Here is a 14,526-nt window from a genome sequence, read left to right as displayed (position 1 = left end):
AGACATTTCTCAGCGGGCACTTGAGCCACTTTGCAGTTTGTCTGTCGATGGAAGATTTGCTCAAGAAAATGTTTCACTGACCAGAGAAAGTATCCCTCAAAGACAACATTCTGCATCTAAGTGAACGACACAAACAGAAGAGCTTAAATGTAAACAGTAAAAATTGGAGATGACAGCCTAACAGGAGTGGAGCAGCTACTTGTGTCAGCCGGGCTAAAATGGACCACAAGAGAAGCGGAGCAGCAGCTACAGTCGGCGCACAAGAGCAGGACAAGGTTAGCGGTGGTTATAGGGCAAACTTTATGAAGTATGACAGCTCCTGCAGGAGGAGAGAGATGGGTGTAGAACAAATATGTTCGCTAGAAGAGGCAGCAAAGTGTGTAAAACTCTCTGAGGCCGAACAGAGCTTGAAGGAAAAGAGGAAGTGTAGAGAGGAAGATGTTTTTGCTGGAGGGAGCTGTGGGACAGGGACTGAGCTAAATGAATCACCGTTTGTGCAAGGTACGCTTTGCTAGCATCAAACCCAAACATAAGTTATCGTGTCTGTAGGAAGCTTTGGGTAATGGCACAAGAGGAAAGCTGAATCCCATCAGCTTCGTATTAACTTGTTTTGTACATCTCCCAACGATTTAATATGAATGTGAGGGCGTTTTGCTGTTACTTTTGTTTTACTCTAAATTTATTTGGAACAGCTTGTCGGAGCTTTCATACATTTACAGTTATCAGCAGCTATGAAGGGCACATGATACCTAGACACATAATGCATCAACATGCTAAGTGTTTGGGCATGTTTAAACTAGCAAAAGACAACTTTTTTGCTATCATTCTGAAATAAATACCACAGAGCCCGAAGGAGGAAATAATTTTTTTTAGAAATACTTTTGCGTTCCCTTGCAATATGTTTTTCCTTCCCCTCCTTCTGAGCTGTGTTATGCCTCTCCCACGGTCTTCTGCTGCTCCTGTCGGGGTCACTCATCCTCCGGAGCTGCTCTTCACTCAGCCTGTCTGCTACACTTAAGGTTAAGCAGGTAAGGTAGAGCAAACAGGCTGGGTGGCAGAGCAGCGGGAGGACAGCCAGAGTAAATGGACTTTCTATAGCTAAAGTGCCACTGGCTCACAATCCGCCGCATCAGCTCCACAGCTTGCTGTTTTTTTTTTTTACAAACCAACCGCAAGAAAACCACAAGCAAAACTCATTAACACCAGACAAGAACACACAGTCAGAAAATAACACGCATGTCCCACTCTTGTCCAGCAGGCTAACAGGGCCACGAAAATCACTGCCTGCGTAACTGACATGGTATTCTTTGTTATTCATGCGACCGCAGTGTAATCTGTTTGTAGCTTAATATTAGCTTTTTACTTCTAGTGAAACATGTAACTACATAAACTTGTGTTCGTCACAGACATTATTTTCAGCAATAATCCAAAATCCAATTCAAAAATCCCATAGGCATATTGTCGAGGGAACCTGGGCGATGCTAACTTCCAGGTTAGCCAACAAAAATTCATCATCCCTACAACACTCTACTGACCACATTACAAATGTTGGACTTCACCTATCTATATTATCATTACGGCCATGGGTGAGTACATATTGTTTGGGGGGAACATTTCAGACTTTATTAGGCTTGTATGACTTCGACATTACTAGAAACTCTTGCAGAGAAAAACTGGCCCTGATCAGATGAGATTGTGACTTTAATCATTGTAAAATAAAAGACGGGTGTTGATCTGTGGCCTTGTTTGTTTGATCTGCACAAATTAGTATCACATGTTGGACCAAAAGAGCTGGCAACCTGTAGTTTTTACAATCAGCTCGGGGTCTGTCACCAGTGACACACAATTAATTAGCCATTATTTCATAAACCACAGGGGTGTACCGAGAGGTCTTGTGATTCAAAGTTTGACACTGCGCATTATTCTTATGCAGTAAACCATTCATATGTAGGTCAAAATGAAAGAAATAAGAATTATTTGCAGAAATTTGTCCCAGATTTGAAAACAACAGCTGCTAATAATAACCTTTATTTTACATTTCCCACCAAAATTGCCAAAAAAGAAAAGGCTGTGGTGAAATGCATTGTTCAGATGTCTTTCATCTTTCATCCACACCTTTCACAACATCCTGAGGAAGGACTGATGAGGTGCTAAGAATATCCCCCAGATGTGATGTCACCAGAGGGGGAAATCAGATTTGTCCTGCTGAAAGATACTTTACATTATGTTGACACACTTATTCAAGGTGACTTTTAATGACACACAACCTACATACCAACTCAAAGGCTTGCCCTGTGCAGTATATATTTCACATACTGAAGCACGTCTAATATCACCATCCTGACTGAGACGGTTCGTACAGATAGGTCTATCAATCAACACCACTTCTGTGTGAGGAGTTTTTATTACAAGAAAAGGGATACAGACTTTAGGCACCCTGTGAGATGATTTAAACAGACAAAGTGTGACATTAAAACAATAAATTAAAGCTGCATTATTGTGAAGTTTGTTGATCCAGATCGACGTGTCCCCAAATGTGCCAAATGTGCGAGCCAGCAGTGATTCTGTCTTGCAACGCGAAGGCCGTAATCACTGATCCGTGTCCGTTTGAAGGAGATTCCTCCAGCCGGACACGGTGAGAACACACACAGCCCTGAGCCTTCAGCAGCCTCCGTAAATCACATTCTCACAGCTCCTCCTCTCTTTCTCCTTTTCATTTCTCTCTTTATATTTTTTTTTTCTCGTTTCTTTTCATTTTTACAGTGTGGTGAGGAATGCTCGCTCTACAGGGTGGCTGGTGCTCAGTGGAGCGACTCAACTCCCATGTCTCACACTCATCCCATGTGTCTCCTATTAGCTACACTCAGCAAAGAGAGGAGGAGGAGGAGGAGGGACGGAGAGAAAGAGGGGGAGTCAGAAAGAGAGAAGAGAGAGAGGGGGAGGGGGAGGAGAGTGAGGAATTTGATATGCTTTGTGCATGAGTGACTTGTATAAAACAAAGAAAGGGCAAATAGTATGAATGTATGTGAGAGAACGGGAAAAAATAGTATGAATACGCAAGAGACTAGCAAAAAAAGATTATAATTTATTTCCAGATTTTTTTGCCTTCATTTGCATCTTGTTTCACAAGGTAAATTGAAAATAAAAAATAAAAATAAAAACCGACTGCCATACCATGAAAATGTAAAAAAATAATACAAATAATATGTACTGTATATATAATTATATCATTATCAACAAACAGACAACATTAATCATAATAACAATACTATTGATCATAAACATAACACTAAATTGCTGGTCTCATGCATATAGAACGCCCCTCAGATACAAAAGAGGGGGGAATTACTAAAAATAGAACCAAAAGTTCCACCAGTTCAGAATAAGCGCCTAGCTACATGCAATGACATAAAAGAGACTCATTTACACATTCCTTCTGGCATCAAGTATTTTACACATACTTCACTATTGCCGCCCCCATCTAATATACTGTACAGTGCACGATACAAAACAGGACTGGAGTTTGAGAACATGATGCAGGGAAGCGCTGGAGCCTGGACCTTCAACATGGTGCAGTTAGCAGGGACCGTGTGCGACGTTTTCACGCCCTCCTCCCTCTTCTGTTAATCCTTTAAAATCTTCTTGTTTTCTTCAGTCAGTTCCCCGTCCATTAGTCCAGCTTTTGTTTCGAGTCTTTGTTCCTTCATTGTTTTTCAGTGCTTCTGTTGTATTACTTTTGCGCACATTCTCCCTCGGTTTTCTCCATGCTGCTCTTTGTCGTGCCCCTCCCTCACAGGGTCTTGTCACTTTCTTTCTTCAGGTGACTGGAGGGGTCAAAGGAGAAACAATGTTAGAGTGCAATTTAAAGTTTGGGACACACTTTGAAAGCTTTATTTGAATCCATAGATCGCATTTTGTTGGATTCCAATATGTACAGAGATTATGTAAATTTCTCACTCATGAGTAGAGAAAACATCCCCTGTGCCGTGGAGCCAAGCTGCCTTTTACAGCTTAAATACATCAGAACTTACATCAGCTTTCTAACAACAGGGTTTGTACAGCATTTTAAGAGCAAAATTTAAGCACTTTCAAGGTACCCAAATAAAAAATGAAGCGTTTAATGTCACATCTTAAGACTCATTTATGGTCAACGTTCGATACACTTACGCATACCAACAGAGCCTTCTGCGTTTATTTCGGAGCAGTACCTCCGGTAGTCGTGGGGGGCAGTGTAGCAGTGTAGCCAATAGTTAAACAAGACAGGACCACAGGACAAGAGGAAGAAGTTCTTTTTAAAAGTTATGTGAGTTGGTGAGATCTTTTAAAAAAACTTACAACAGAACAGATGAGAGGAGGTTGGACGGTGGCGAAGGAAAAATGGAGGTGACTGATTTGACTCTGAGCGGCGCCCTCTAGTGGTTGTATTGCTTAACATCCATGCTGACGTGAAGGATGCATAAAAGTACAGTATTTGGGCAGTGTTGCAGCTTGGTTTATTGGACCAGATATTCATATTAACTTTGGTTGTATGCTTATTTAATTTTTGCTAATTTCAATGGGAGGAGACGACAAACTGGATCTAACCCTAACCCTTCTTGAGTGGCTGTGTAGAAATGTTTACAGCTTATGTTAACAATCAAGCATTTTTCAAAGAGTATATTCAAATTCAAGTGTGTTCCTAACCTTGAAAACATAACTTACGCATTATCCAAACTTTCAAGATTTGTACGAACAGATATCGAAAAAAACAATCCACAGATGAATCGAGGATGAAAACAATTGTTAGTGGAAACCTTAAAGACTATATTCAATCTCTACTGCATTAACAGTGGCAGTTACACAAACACACAGAGTGTTTGTACCTGTAATACTCGTCCTGGGTGAGGGAGTGGTGGTGATGGTGATGGATCCACTGTTGTTCCAGGGCCAGTCTCTGGATCTGCAGCTCTGCGCTCTGGGCCTGCTGCATGGCCTGGAGCTGATGGGCTGCTGACATTGGACCAGTGAGGGAGGACGGCTGGGGCAGGTCACGGAAAGGAGCGCCTGTAAAGAAAAGAAAAAACAGCAGGTGGGGACACAAAAAGAAAACGGCACCAAGGTCAGTCATCATCATCGTATTCAAAAAGTCTGTTCAGAAACTTTTTTAGCACTGGAGTTTTTAGAGAAAAAAACTGAACAAGTACATGGACGAGGAGCCTTCTCCTCACCGAACAGCTGTTGGCGGAGCACCTCGCTGTCAGTGAGGGGGTGAGCCAGGATGGGGGTGCCTAGTGTGGCTCCTGGGTAAGGGAGGCGTGCCAAAGGAGACCCCGACGCCAACGGGTCCATCAGGGGGTGAACCCCGCCCGTCGCTGGATGCCAATGATGTAATAGGAAATACAGGATATATTCAATAAGAGTCCAAGCAGTGAAATTCAAAACAACAATGATTAACATGGCATGAAAAGACTTTAATGCTGCATTTAATTGATGTCAGACTCTTGCTGACAAATTATAAACAGTTGAACAGTTACAGAAGTCTGGATTCAGTTTACTAAAGAGGACCACAAGTGTCAAGGAAATAGTGATAAAGCCTTTTTTATTAATTATTAACTTACTGTGCAATAAAAAATAGCGAGAAATTACAAAGTAATTCATTATTTATTGTTTTAATGGACAATAAAAAGAAAACTGGCAATAAAAAGAATTTCAAATTAAATACGAATCCATTATTAAAAAGGGATTTACAAAAACAACACAAAACAGCCAATAAGTGCATCATTTTAAAATACATGAATGGATTCATAAATAAATAATGGCAGTTATCTAAAACTTTTTTAGATAACTGGATTCACAAATTGAATTAAGACTACAGATTTAAATTACTGCTTTATAACTATTTCCATGTCATTCTTGGTCCTCCGTCGAATGCAACATCAATAATTATATGCACATTTATACTTCAAATATGTTTGAGTTTGATCAAAGAGACAAAGACCTTCTCTTATTTGTCAGACATAATCTGTTGATTGGTGTTAGCAGACTGAGATCTGAGTTAACAAACATCTATATATAGATATATGCGATAAAACGAGTAAACTTAAACAAATGGGTGAACTCTAAATCAAAATATCACTCAAAATCATGTAATTTCTTCAATACTGAACTGGACTAACACAAAAATAATTTCGGTTAAAGGATAAGGCTGGCTTTCCTCTTTGATTTTCTTCTTTCAGTGTCTTCTCTTCTAAAAATGTACTTTTACTGGAAAACATCCTGATTTAATCTAATTTGCCTCCTTTTTTTTAATGTTGTTTTATTTAAGATTTTTGCGCTTCTTTTTGTTTTTTTTATGTAAAGCACTTTGTACTTTGGTTTGATAAGTGCTCTGACATTTAGTGTGTTATTATTTATATTTATCCCTCCAGTCCACAAAAGACAGTCCGATGAAAAGACAGAGGCTGCTGTTGAGTAGTCAAAAATATTTCGTCCTAACGTCTTTTCCTATACAATTTTCCTGGACTTTGATGGAAAATGTTACAAGGTCCTGGAATTATGTGAAGGAGAATTCATAAGAACTGAGGAAAAGACAATTGTGGTGCAAAGCTAATATGACTGCACTTACATTAAGGCCGCAAGAAATTGTGGGACAGCATTACCTCCTCTTCTTTCATAAAGGCTGATCTATACCAGTGTGATATCGATACCTTGACTTCGATACCTGTTCCTGAACAATACTTTTTTCAATACCAATTTTGTGAAATACCTTTTAACAAAAGATTACATTACACATACACGTGGTGAGCAACATCTCTGGGCATAGCCGAGTGTCTTTCCTGCATGCCTCGAGACAGCCAATCACCAGCACTATTAGATCCTGGCACAACAAGCATGCTGGATGCTTACTGGCTCACTGTAGCTGATGAGATTAACTCCTTAGGTGTTGAAATTTAGTACTGAATGACAAGACATTTTCCGATACTCAATAGTATCAAGGCACTTCAGTCGGTGCCGTAAAACTATCGAAACTTGATGCCCAGCCCAAGTCAGGTGTGATCCTGGCTAAAGGAGATAATTAAGGAAGTATTTAAGCACCTCTCCTTTGCATTTAGAGAACTGAACCAGCTCTTATCATGGCTGCCATGATTTGCTTCCTGGGCAAAAAATACTATTTGACTGCAGCCTGAAACCATCAATGTGTTAGTCTGTCTCTCAATACTTTCCTACTCCTGTGGCAAACAACCCCAATCCCATCTGTGCCAACTGAAGGTGTAAATGGGTAAAAAATGTGTCATAAATCTAGTTAGATGCTAAAACAGCTGGGCATTTTAGTTTTAAGCAAATATTACTCAAAGAGGAATAAATACTGCATTTCTTTGGGATTATTTTCAGATGCAGATATGGACACATTTGGTGTGTCAATCCAATGTACACGGCAACACAGTATGGGTAAAGATGGAAGATGTCATCTAGTGCAACGTTATGGCTCTGAGACTTGTTTTGAATAGATTTTGAACCATAATGGAGGTCTATAGTCTGTAGAATATTGCTAACCTTATCCTTTAACTTTTAGTACACAATACAAGGCAGTTGATAGTGACAATGACAGCATTGTTAGTAACAGTGGGTACCTGTGTCTTGCTGGTGCAGGTGAAGATGTGAGTGGATGTGTGAATGCTGGTGATGATGAGGTGTCACGTTTAACATCTGGAGACGTCCCAGATTCTCTCCTCCACCTCCTCCACCTGATCCTCCTCCACTTCCCCCTCCTCCTCCTCCTCCACCACTTCCCCCCCTTTCTCTCTCCCTTTCTCTTTCTCGCTCTCTGTCCCCAAATGCTGGCAAAGTTGCTCTGTCTCTCTCCCTCTCCCGCTCCCTCTCTCCACTTCTTTCTCGCTCATAAGAGGCAGGAGAGCGAGTGGGAGTGGGGTAGGTCTCAGGGGGAGCGGCTGGGGCAGGGGCGGGTGGCAGATGAGAGGACAGGGAGCTGGGAAAAGAAGAATGGGGGACTGGGTGATGGAGTGAGGCGGCGTTGGAGGTCGGTGGAGCAGGTGGAGGTGGAGGTGGAGCTGGCGGAGGAGCAGTGGGGCCTGCTGGGGCTGGGGGGGCAGCCGGGGGTGCAGATGATGGGTGAGACGGGAGAGAGGGTGGGAGGAGAGATGAAGGGGGTGGATTGGACAGGGACTGAGGGGCAGGAGGGTTGGGAGGTCGAGTTATTGGTGCCAGAGCCGGGTTCTGGAGGTGCGGGGGGCCAGCGGGAGCAGGTGGGGGAGGAGTGCCATAGAGTGATACCTCATTAGCTCCTGCTGCACCTCCTGCAAGGAGCAGAGAGTGTGCATGCGCTTGAGCATTGGCGTGGGCATGATGAGAATGAGAGTGAGCAAGGGCAAGAGCTGCAGGATCAGGTATGGACCCTGGTGGGTAAACCCGCTCATCACTCTTAAATTCAAACCCCTGCTTTATTCGCTCTCGATGTGCAGCCATTGCATGCGGAAAGCCGACTCCTCCTAACCCTGCACCCCCGATCCCTCCAGGTATTGGGCCTCCTGCTACACCAGCATGGCCTCCAACACCTGGACCACCTTCAAGGCTGCCACCATACAAAAAGCCCAAGATGGCTGCAGCTGTAGCTGCATCAGTAGGCAGGTGGTGCGGGTGGCCTAAAGTGTGATTCTGGAACTGAGGAAGGAAGAATGAGGGGTGGACATGGGGGTGGCCGTGGTGTACTTGTTGGTGATGTGCTTGGGCACGGCTTGCTGCCCCTAGTGGAGACATAGCATGAGGGCGGGCATACTCGCTCAGGGTTCTCAGCGCTGGGGTGTCAGGGCCCAGATATGGACCTCCTATACCTATTCCTAGTGCCCCCTGAGGGCCAACCACTGTTGTTGCCCCACCCATGGACGGCAGGAGGAGGGAGTGGGGGATAGAGTGAGCGAGGGAGGGGTGGATATGGTGTGCTTGAGCAAGGTGAGCATGCGGGTGTGAGGGATGATGCTGGGGGTGAACGGAAGGGTGGGAGACAGAGTTCCCAGAAGAAGACGAGGAAGAAGATGAAGGGTCAAGGATGATTGAAGACGAGGAGGGGAAGAAGAGAGAGGAGCCTTGGCGACACCCTGCAGCGGCATTGACATCCTTCTGCTGCTGCAGAGAAAACAGTAAAAGACAGTAAATCACATCTGCCCTGATCTGCTTTACTCCCCATCCATTAAAATGATCAATTTAATCTACATCAAATCCATTCAATCTGACACGCTACATAATTATCACGCTCAAATGTGCACACCTGTAGATGTCGTTCCAGTTCCCTCTCACGCTCGCGCTCCCTCTCTCGCTCCCTCTCTTTTTCTCTTAAATCTCTGGCCCGCTGCTCGACCTCCCTGCGTGCCCTCTCAATCACCTCATTCCTCTTCTTCCACAGTTTGGAGCCGTCCAGTGGGACAAAGAGGACATCACTGCGGGCACACGAATTCCCACTGCCACGGTCAAGGACCTTGTGAAACCTAGACAAGAGTGACACAGCAATTAGTGGATCATTACTGCAACCATCAGGAGTCAGAATCACCACCATAACAGTTACCATTACTGCTAATTACATCTGATCACATAAAGAAGGGCCGAACAAAGAATCAAGATGTAATTTGGACTTTACCGTGCTGATTGGCTGGCGTGGATGGGAATGTCTACAAGTTTGGGTTCAGGGGAAGGGCTTCTCAACACGGGTGGTGGGCTTTCACTCTCTTCCCTTTCTTCTATTGGTTCCTCTTTGATAACAGGTGTTGGAAGTGGGCCTGAATCCGAATGTCCATCTCCACCAGGGAGTGAAGAACTAGAGCCAGGGGTCGAAATACTGTTGTTGCTGGCTGAGTTACTAAGAGGTGGAGGTCCTTTTGAGACATTCTGAGGCGAGAGCGATTGCGAGTTGGTATTGCTGCTATTGGGCGCGCTGCTGTTGCTATTGCTGTTAGCCATGTTACTGCCGCTATTCCCATTGGAGTGGTATGTTCCACTGAATGGAGGGTGGTTGTTCAAAGTGCCATGGAAAGGGGAAGGGCGACATCCAGGTGAACAGCTGGATGACACACCTTGTCCAGGAAGTGGCATGTTGGGTCCAGAGGAGGAGCCAGGGGGGAAAGATGAGAAGCCTCCCATCTGATTTGTGGATGGGCTGGGCAACGGAGAGAGAGGTGTTGGAGGAGTCTGGTTAGAGGACTGATAATGTGGGGGACGTACATTGGGTGCCACACCTGATGGAGGTGGCTGGGTGTGGGAGGTTTGAGGTGGCGGTAGAGGAGCTTGAGGTGGTGGAGGGGGATAAGGAGCATTTGGAGGGTGTCCATGATGGCTGGAAGAGGAGGAAGGAGAGAGTGCAGGAGGCTGATTTGGGCCTCCGCGGTTTTGGTACAGTGCAGACTCTCGCAGGTTTGAGTCTCTCTCTGTGTCTCTGGGCCTGGACTGGTAGTGGGGGTGAGGTGGGTGGGGGTGATGGGCTCCTCCAGGCCCTGAATACTCTCGTCCGAGGTTCGGAGTCACCCCAGGGGGGCTGAGGTACTCTCGATTTGTGCCAGTGGAAGGAGGTGCCCCAGCAGGAAAATCTTTCCCTCCAGTGGATGGGTATTCTCTGTGAAAGTGGTCTGCTCCAGAGGAGGGGGTTTGTGCCTGGTCCATGGGAGGAGGGAAGTCTCGGTTGGATGAGTTTGGGGGATGTGGGTGGGGGTGTGGGGGCAGGGAGGAATGGGAAGGGTGACTAGGGTTGTTTTGGGGTGATGCAGGTGGGTCTCGGTTTAGCATGGGGGTGACAGGTAGTCCGCTGGTTGAACTTGGGGGGTTTCCCTGGGGGATGGAGTTGTTGTTTGGGTTACTGTTGCTTACATCTCTTGTCTGGCCCCCAAACTCAACCCATCTGCCTCCATCTTTGTCTCTGGGATGCCCCCCTCCAGTTCCATTGGGGCCAAAGTCTCTACTCTGGTTTTGGTTTGGCAGAGGAAACTCCCTCCCTGCATCTCGGTCTCGGTCCCGTTCCCTTTCTCGCTCTCTGTCTCTGAAAGCTGGACCAAAGTCTCTTCTCTCAGGACCCAAGGTAGGTCCATCTCTCCCAGAACCTTGAAACTCCCGGTTCTGACCCACTGAAAGTCCCCCAAACTCCCTCCCTTGGATGCTGTTGGACCCAGCCATCCCACCACAAGTACTATTACTATTGCCCCCACTACTATTGTTGCTGCTGTTGCCAATAGGAGCAGAGAACTCCCTGTTGATCTCCCTCCCCCCACACTCCCCCCTCACTCCCCTCTCCCTCTCTCCTGCAGCACCCCTCTCTCTGTCCCCTCCCCCTCCAGCGTACCTGGGAAGGTACTCCCTGTGGGGGTGAGGGTGAGGATGGGGGAGGTAAGAGGGGTGGGAGGAGGAGTGGCGAGAGGACGGAGGGTTGTACACAGAGGGGAGTTGCTGCTGCTGCACTGGGGGCTGGTGCTGTGGTTGGTGTGGGTGGTGGTTTCCAGTGTAACGGCTGTAGCCCCAGCTCCCCTGGCAACCAGTGGCTGTGCCACCCTGCCAGCTGGTGGAGCCGTAGTGGTGAGGAGGGTGGGTGGAGGGTTGGGTCTGAGGCTGGGACTGTGGCGGTGGGCCGGTCTGCGGCAACAGAGAAGGAGGAGTGGACTGAGACTTGTCCAAGAGCTTGTCTGCCTTTTCTATTTTGTCTCTTTCCGTCTTAACCTCAGCAGGCAGGTTTTGTCCGCCAAGCTCCAAGGGCTTCAGCGCAGGTGGAGGAGGAAGAGGAGGGGGTAAAGAGTGGGGAAGGTTGGGGCTGTTATGGGAAAAATCTCCTCCAGAGATAGTTGTCTTGGTCACACACTGTGTGTTGGCTTTGGAATTCATTCTGCTGACACCGAGTGCACCGTCAACTCCAGCCGGTCCACCGTACTCGACTTTACACATCAATTTGGAGTCCAGGGAGAAATAGGACTTCCTCCCACTATTGCTGTCATTTGATGAATCCCCTGCTCCACGGAGAGAGGGAGTCAGACCAGAGGAAGAGCACGGAGTGGAGGGGGGCTTAAGAGACGGACAGTCTTCAATTCGTACATCCACTTCCCGCTTTTCTCCGTCTCCACAGGACTCCTCACCTCTCCCCTCTCGTAGTGCCCTTCTATCCTCTCCCGTCACCTTCCCCGCTCCTCCCTCCTTCCCTTTCTCCCTCTCTCCTTGCTTTGGTGAGTCGGGGCCATCAGAATCAGAGTCCAGGCTACCCAGAGGGGATGCAGAGAGACTTGGGGATGAGGAACGATTGTCCTGGTCTATATCTCGCCCACTGCTCAGACTACTGCTGCTATTGGCCAGGCTCCCTACAACTGAGCTCCTGCTGCCCTGGGATTGGCCATCTTCATTGTCACTCTCACGTGATTGGCTGGCAACTGAGGTTGGAGGTGGGACAGTGGAAGGAGCCGAGCTTTCAGTCGAGTGTGTTGATGTTGGAGGGTTTGGGGTAGAGACCGAATCCTGAGGATGAGGTAAAAATGTATATTTTGTGAATGTGCTACTATTGGCTGTTTCTGTATTTGTAGAAACAAAGAATATAACTCTTAACTGAGCCTTTTGGGTGATTTAGCTGAATCAAAGCTTCATAATTAGTCTTTATATAACAGGTTGATGAAATGTAACACAAACCTGAACTTTCTGCCTCTTTGGAGGAGACACAAGTTCCTCCCCCTCACTCTCTGATGAATCATGCCCTTGTGATCTGCGACTGAAGCGATTTCCAGCCAATTCCTCACCAGCACCTCTTTGCTAAAACAACACAAGACTTTTTAATTCTGTAGTGATGCCTTTGAATACCTAACAGGCCTATGACTGTTTTTAGAACAAAGCCACACACACACACACATGCAAAACATCAATGTCAAACATAAAAGATTTCAAAGTGCTAGGCTGTAAAACACACTATCGAACAATACTGACACTGCAAGGGTATGTCTGTGGCAATCATACTGATGACTCATACGACAGCGCACACACACACACACACACACACACACAAAATTCAATACACAGAGGCAGCTCTTTATTCTAAATGACTCCTGGACTTGCATGTACACACTTATCCTGTAAACTTAAGGCCAAAGCAATGACAGGAAAGAAAGGAGACAAAAGAGGAAGGCGCTAACCGTCTGCCTATCGTTGCGTTCGGGGCGAGTGGGGCTGGGGTGAGGGCGTCTACCCCTTCTCTCCTCGCTTGCCCCCCGCCGTCGCCCACTGCGCATGGGCATCTGCAGAACCCAGAGTCCAGCAAAGGAGGAAGATATGGAAGGGAGGGAAATGGAATTAAATGTTAAAACAGGGTAGAGTTAGAGAGAAATGTAGTGATAGAAAAACAGAGTTAACACAAGCCAAAGAAATGTCACGTTCATTCAATTGAAGGCAGAATGTAGCAGCGGCAACAACAAGTGAAGAGCAAGAATAAAAAGGGGAGGGAGGTGAAAAGAAGAACAGGCCATAATAGAAAGAAGGCAGAAGGACAGAGAGAAGAGGGAGAAAGAGCAAAATATGAACCTGGAATCTCAAAACCAAATAAATTACACCTTAGTCATCCTGGTCATTATGAAATACTATCACATATTGAACTAATTATGATGCAGCCATACTCCCATATGCACTACATAAAGTACAAGAACGAAGCAGGTACACTCCCTGACATCATTGTGAAAAAAAAAAGACGTAGGCCTTGTTCATACCGATTCTTTGTGTGTCCGTGTTTTCATTATGTCTTCTTTAAAACATCCATTTTAAAACACAAGCCATTGCCAGGACTGAACTGGTTCCGTTTGCTGACTGACTGGGATGTTTGTTACACCATGAGAGCTAGCAAAACCTGTAAAGAAGCATAAACAAAGAAGGCATTAATAAATAAAAAGAGGCTTTATGCAGAATTTGTAGAAATTTACATGTAGTAATCACTTTTTTTTTATTGATCACATGTGAGTGGGTAACGCCATGTAAAAAATTAGACCTTCCCCGTCTCTCTTGGTTGCGGACAAGGCACGTTCTTGAGTGTCTCGTCTCAGTGCCTCTCTCAGAAAGCAACAGTAATTAACGTTAGTTTAAAAATGAAGTCCACTGACATAATAAAGAATAATCCGAAATAATTGTTTTGTTTATCTCTGTGTAAGTATTCTGACAAGGTCTGTCAGCCTCTAAGGCAGTTGGAATCATGTGGTATCCATGTTTTGTCAGCATCAAAAGTCTTGGTAGTTGCCAGTTTGTGGGGAAAAAAAGTAAAAAAAAATGGGTTCTACAGTATGCACCTAGCATACTGTACTGCCCTAATGTTAGCTAGCATTAGCGACGTTAATGTTAACTAGCGTTAGTAACGTTAGGTAGTGTAACCAACTGCAGATGACTCATCAGTGCATGGAAGGATGCAGCAATAAGCATTATCGTTTGCTATCCGCACTGAGTAGGAATAGGAAAATAAAAGATTTTATCGTGGATCGTGATAAAAAAACCCTCACAGCAGGTTGATCGGTAATTGTGAGTATCCTCACGAGTGGCTTGCAA

General features: G+C 45.5%; 1 protein-coding gene across 1 annotated transcript; it reads right to left on the bottom strand.

The window, feature by feature from the left end:
* Positions 1 to 3,655: 3,655 nt before the first annotated feature.
* Positions 3,656 to 13,730, bottom strand: atn1 (atrophin 1). The gene is made up of 9 exons (XM_073486166.1): positions 13,704 to 13,730; positions 13,137 to 13,238; positions 12,640 to 12,759; positions 9,629 to 12,471; positions 9,263 to 9,479; positions 7,611 to 9,120; positions 5,208 to 5,351; positions 4,863 to 5,043; positions 3,656 to 3,824 (listed from the first exon to the last, which is right to left on the bottom strand). Exons 1-9 carry the CDS (start codon positions 13,728 to 13,730, stop codon positions 3,791 to 3,793), a joined length of 5,178 nt encoding a protein of 1,725 aa, XP_073342267.1. The 3' UTR covers positions 3,656 to 3,790.
* Positions 13,731 to 14,526: the final 796 nt, after the last annotated feature.

Source organism: Pagrus major, chromosome 17 (assembly GCF_040436345.1).
Source record: "Pagrus major chromosome 17, Pma_NU_1.0".
In the NCBI taxonomy this organism is placed as follows: Eukaryota; Metazoa; Chordata; class Actinopteri; order Spariformes; family Sparidae; genus Pagrus; species Pagrus major.
Note: the sequence above shows the minus strand (reverse complement) of the source record. Positions and strands in the feature narration are given on the sequence as shown.

Bases quoted from the DNA above. Each gene is read 5' to 3' on its own strand.
- atn1 (XM_073486166.1), bottom strand. From the start codon at position 13,730: ATGAAAACACGGACACACAAAGAATCG. The intron at 9,121-9,262 runs GTGTGCACATTT...TTTTCTCTGCAG, and splicing joins AACTGGAACGACATCTACAG to CAGCAGAAGGATGTCAATGC. The intron at 5,352-7,610 runs GTACCCACTGTT...ATTGGCATCCAG, and splicing joins CCTGCACCAGCAAGACACAG to CGACGGGCGGGGTTCACCCC.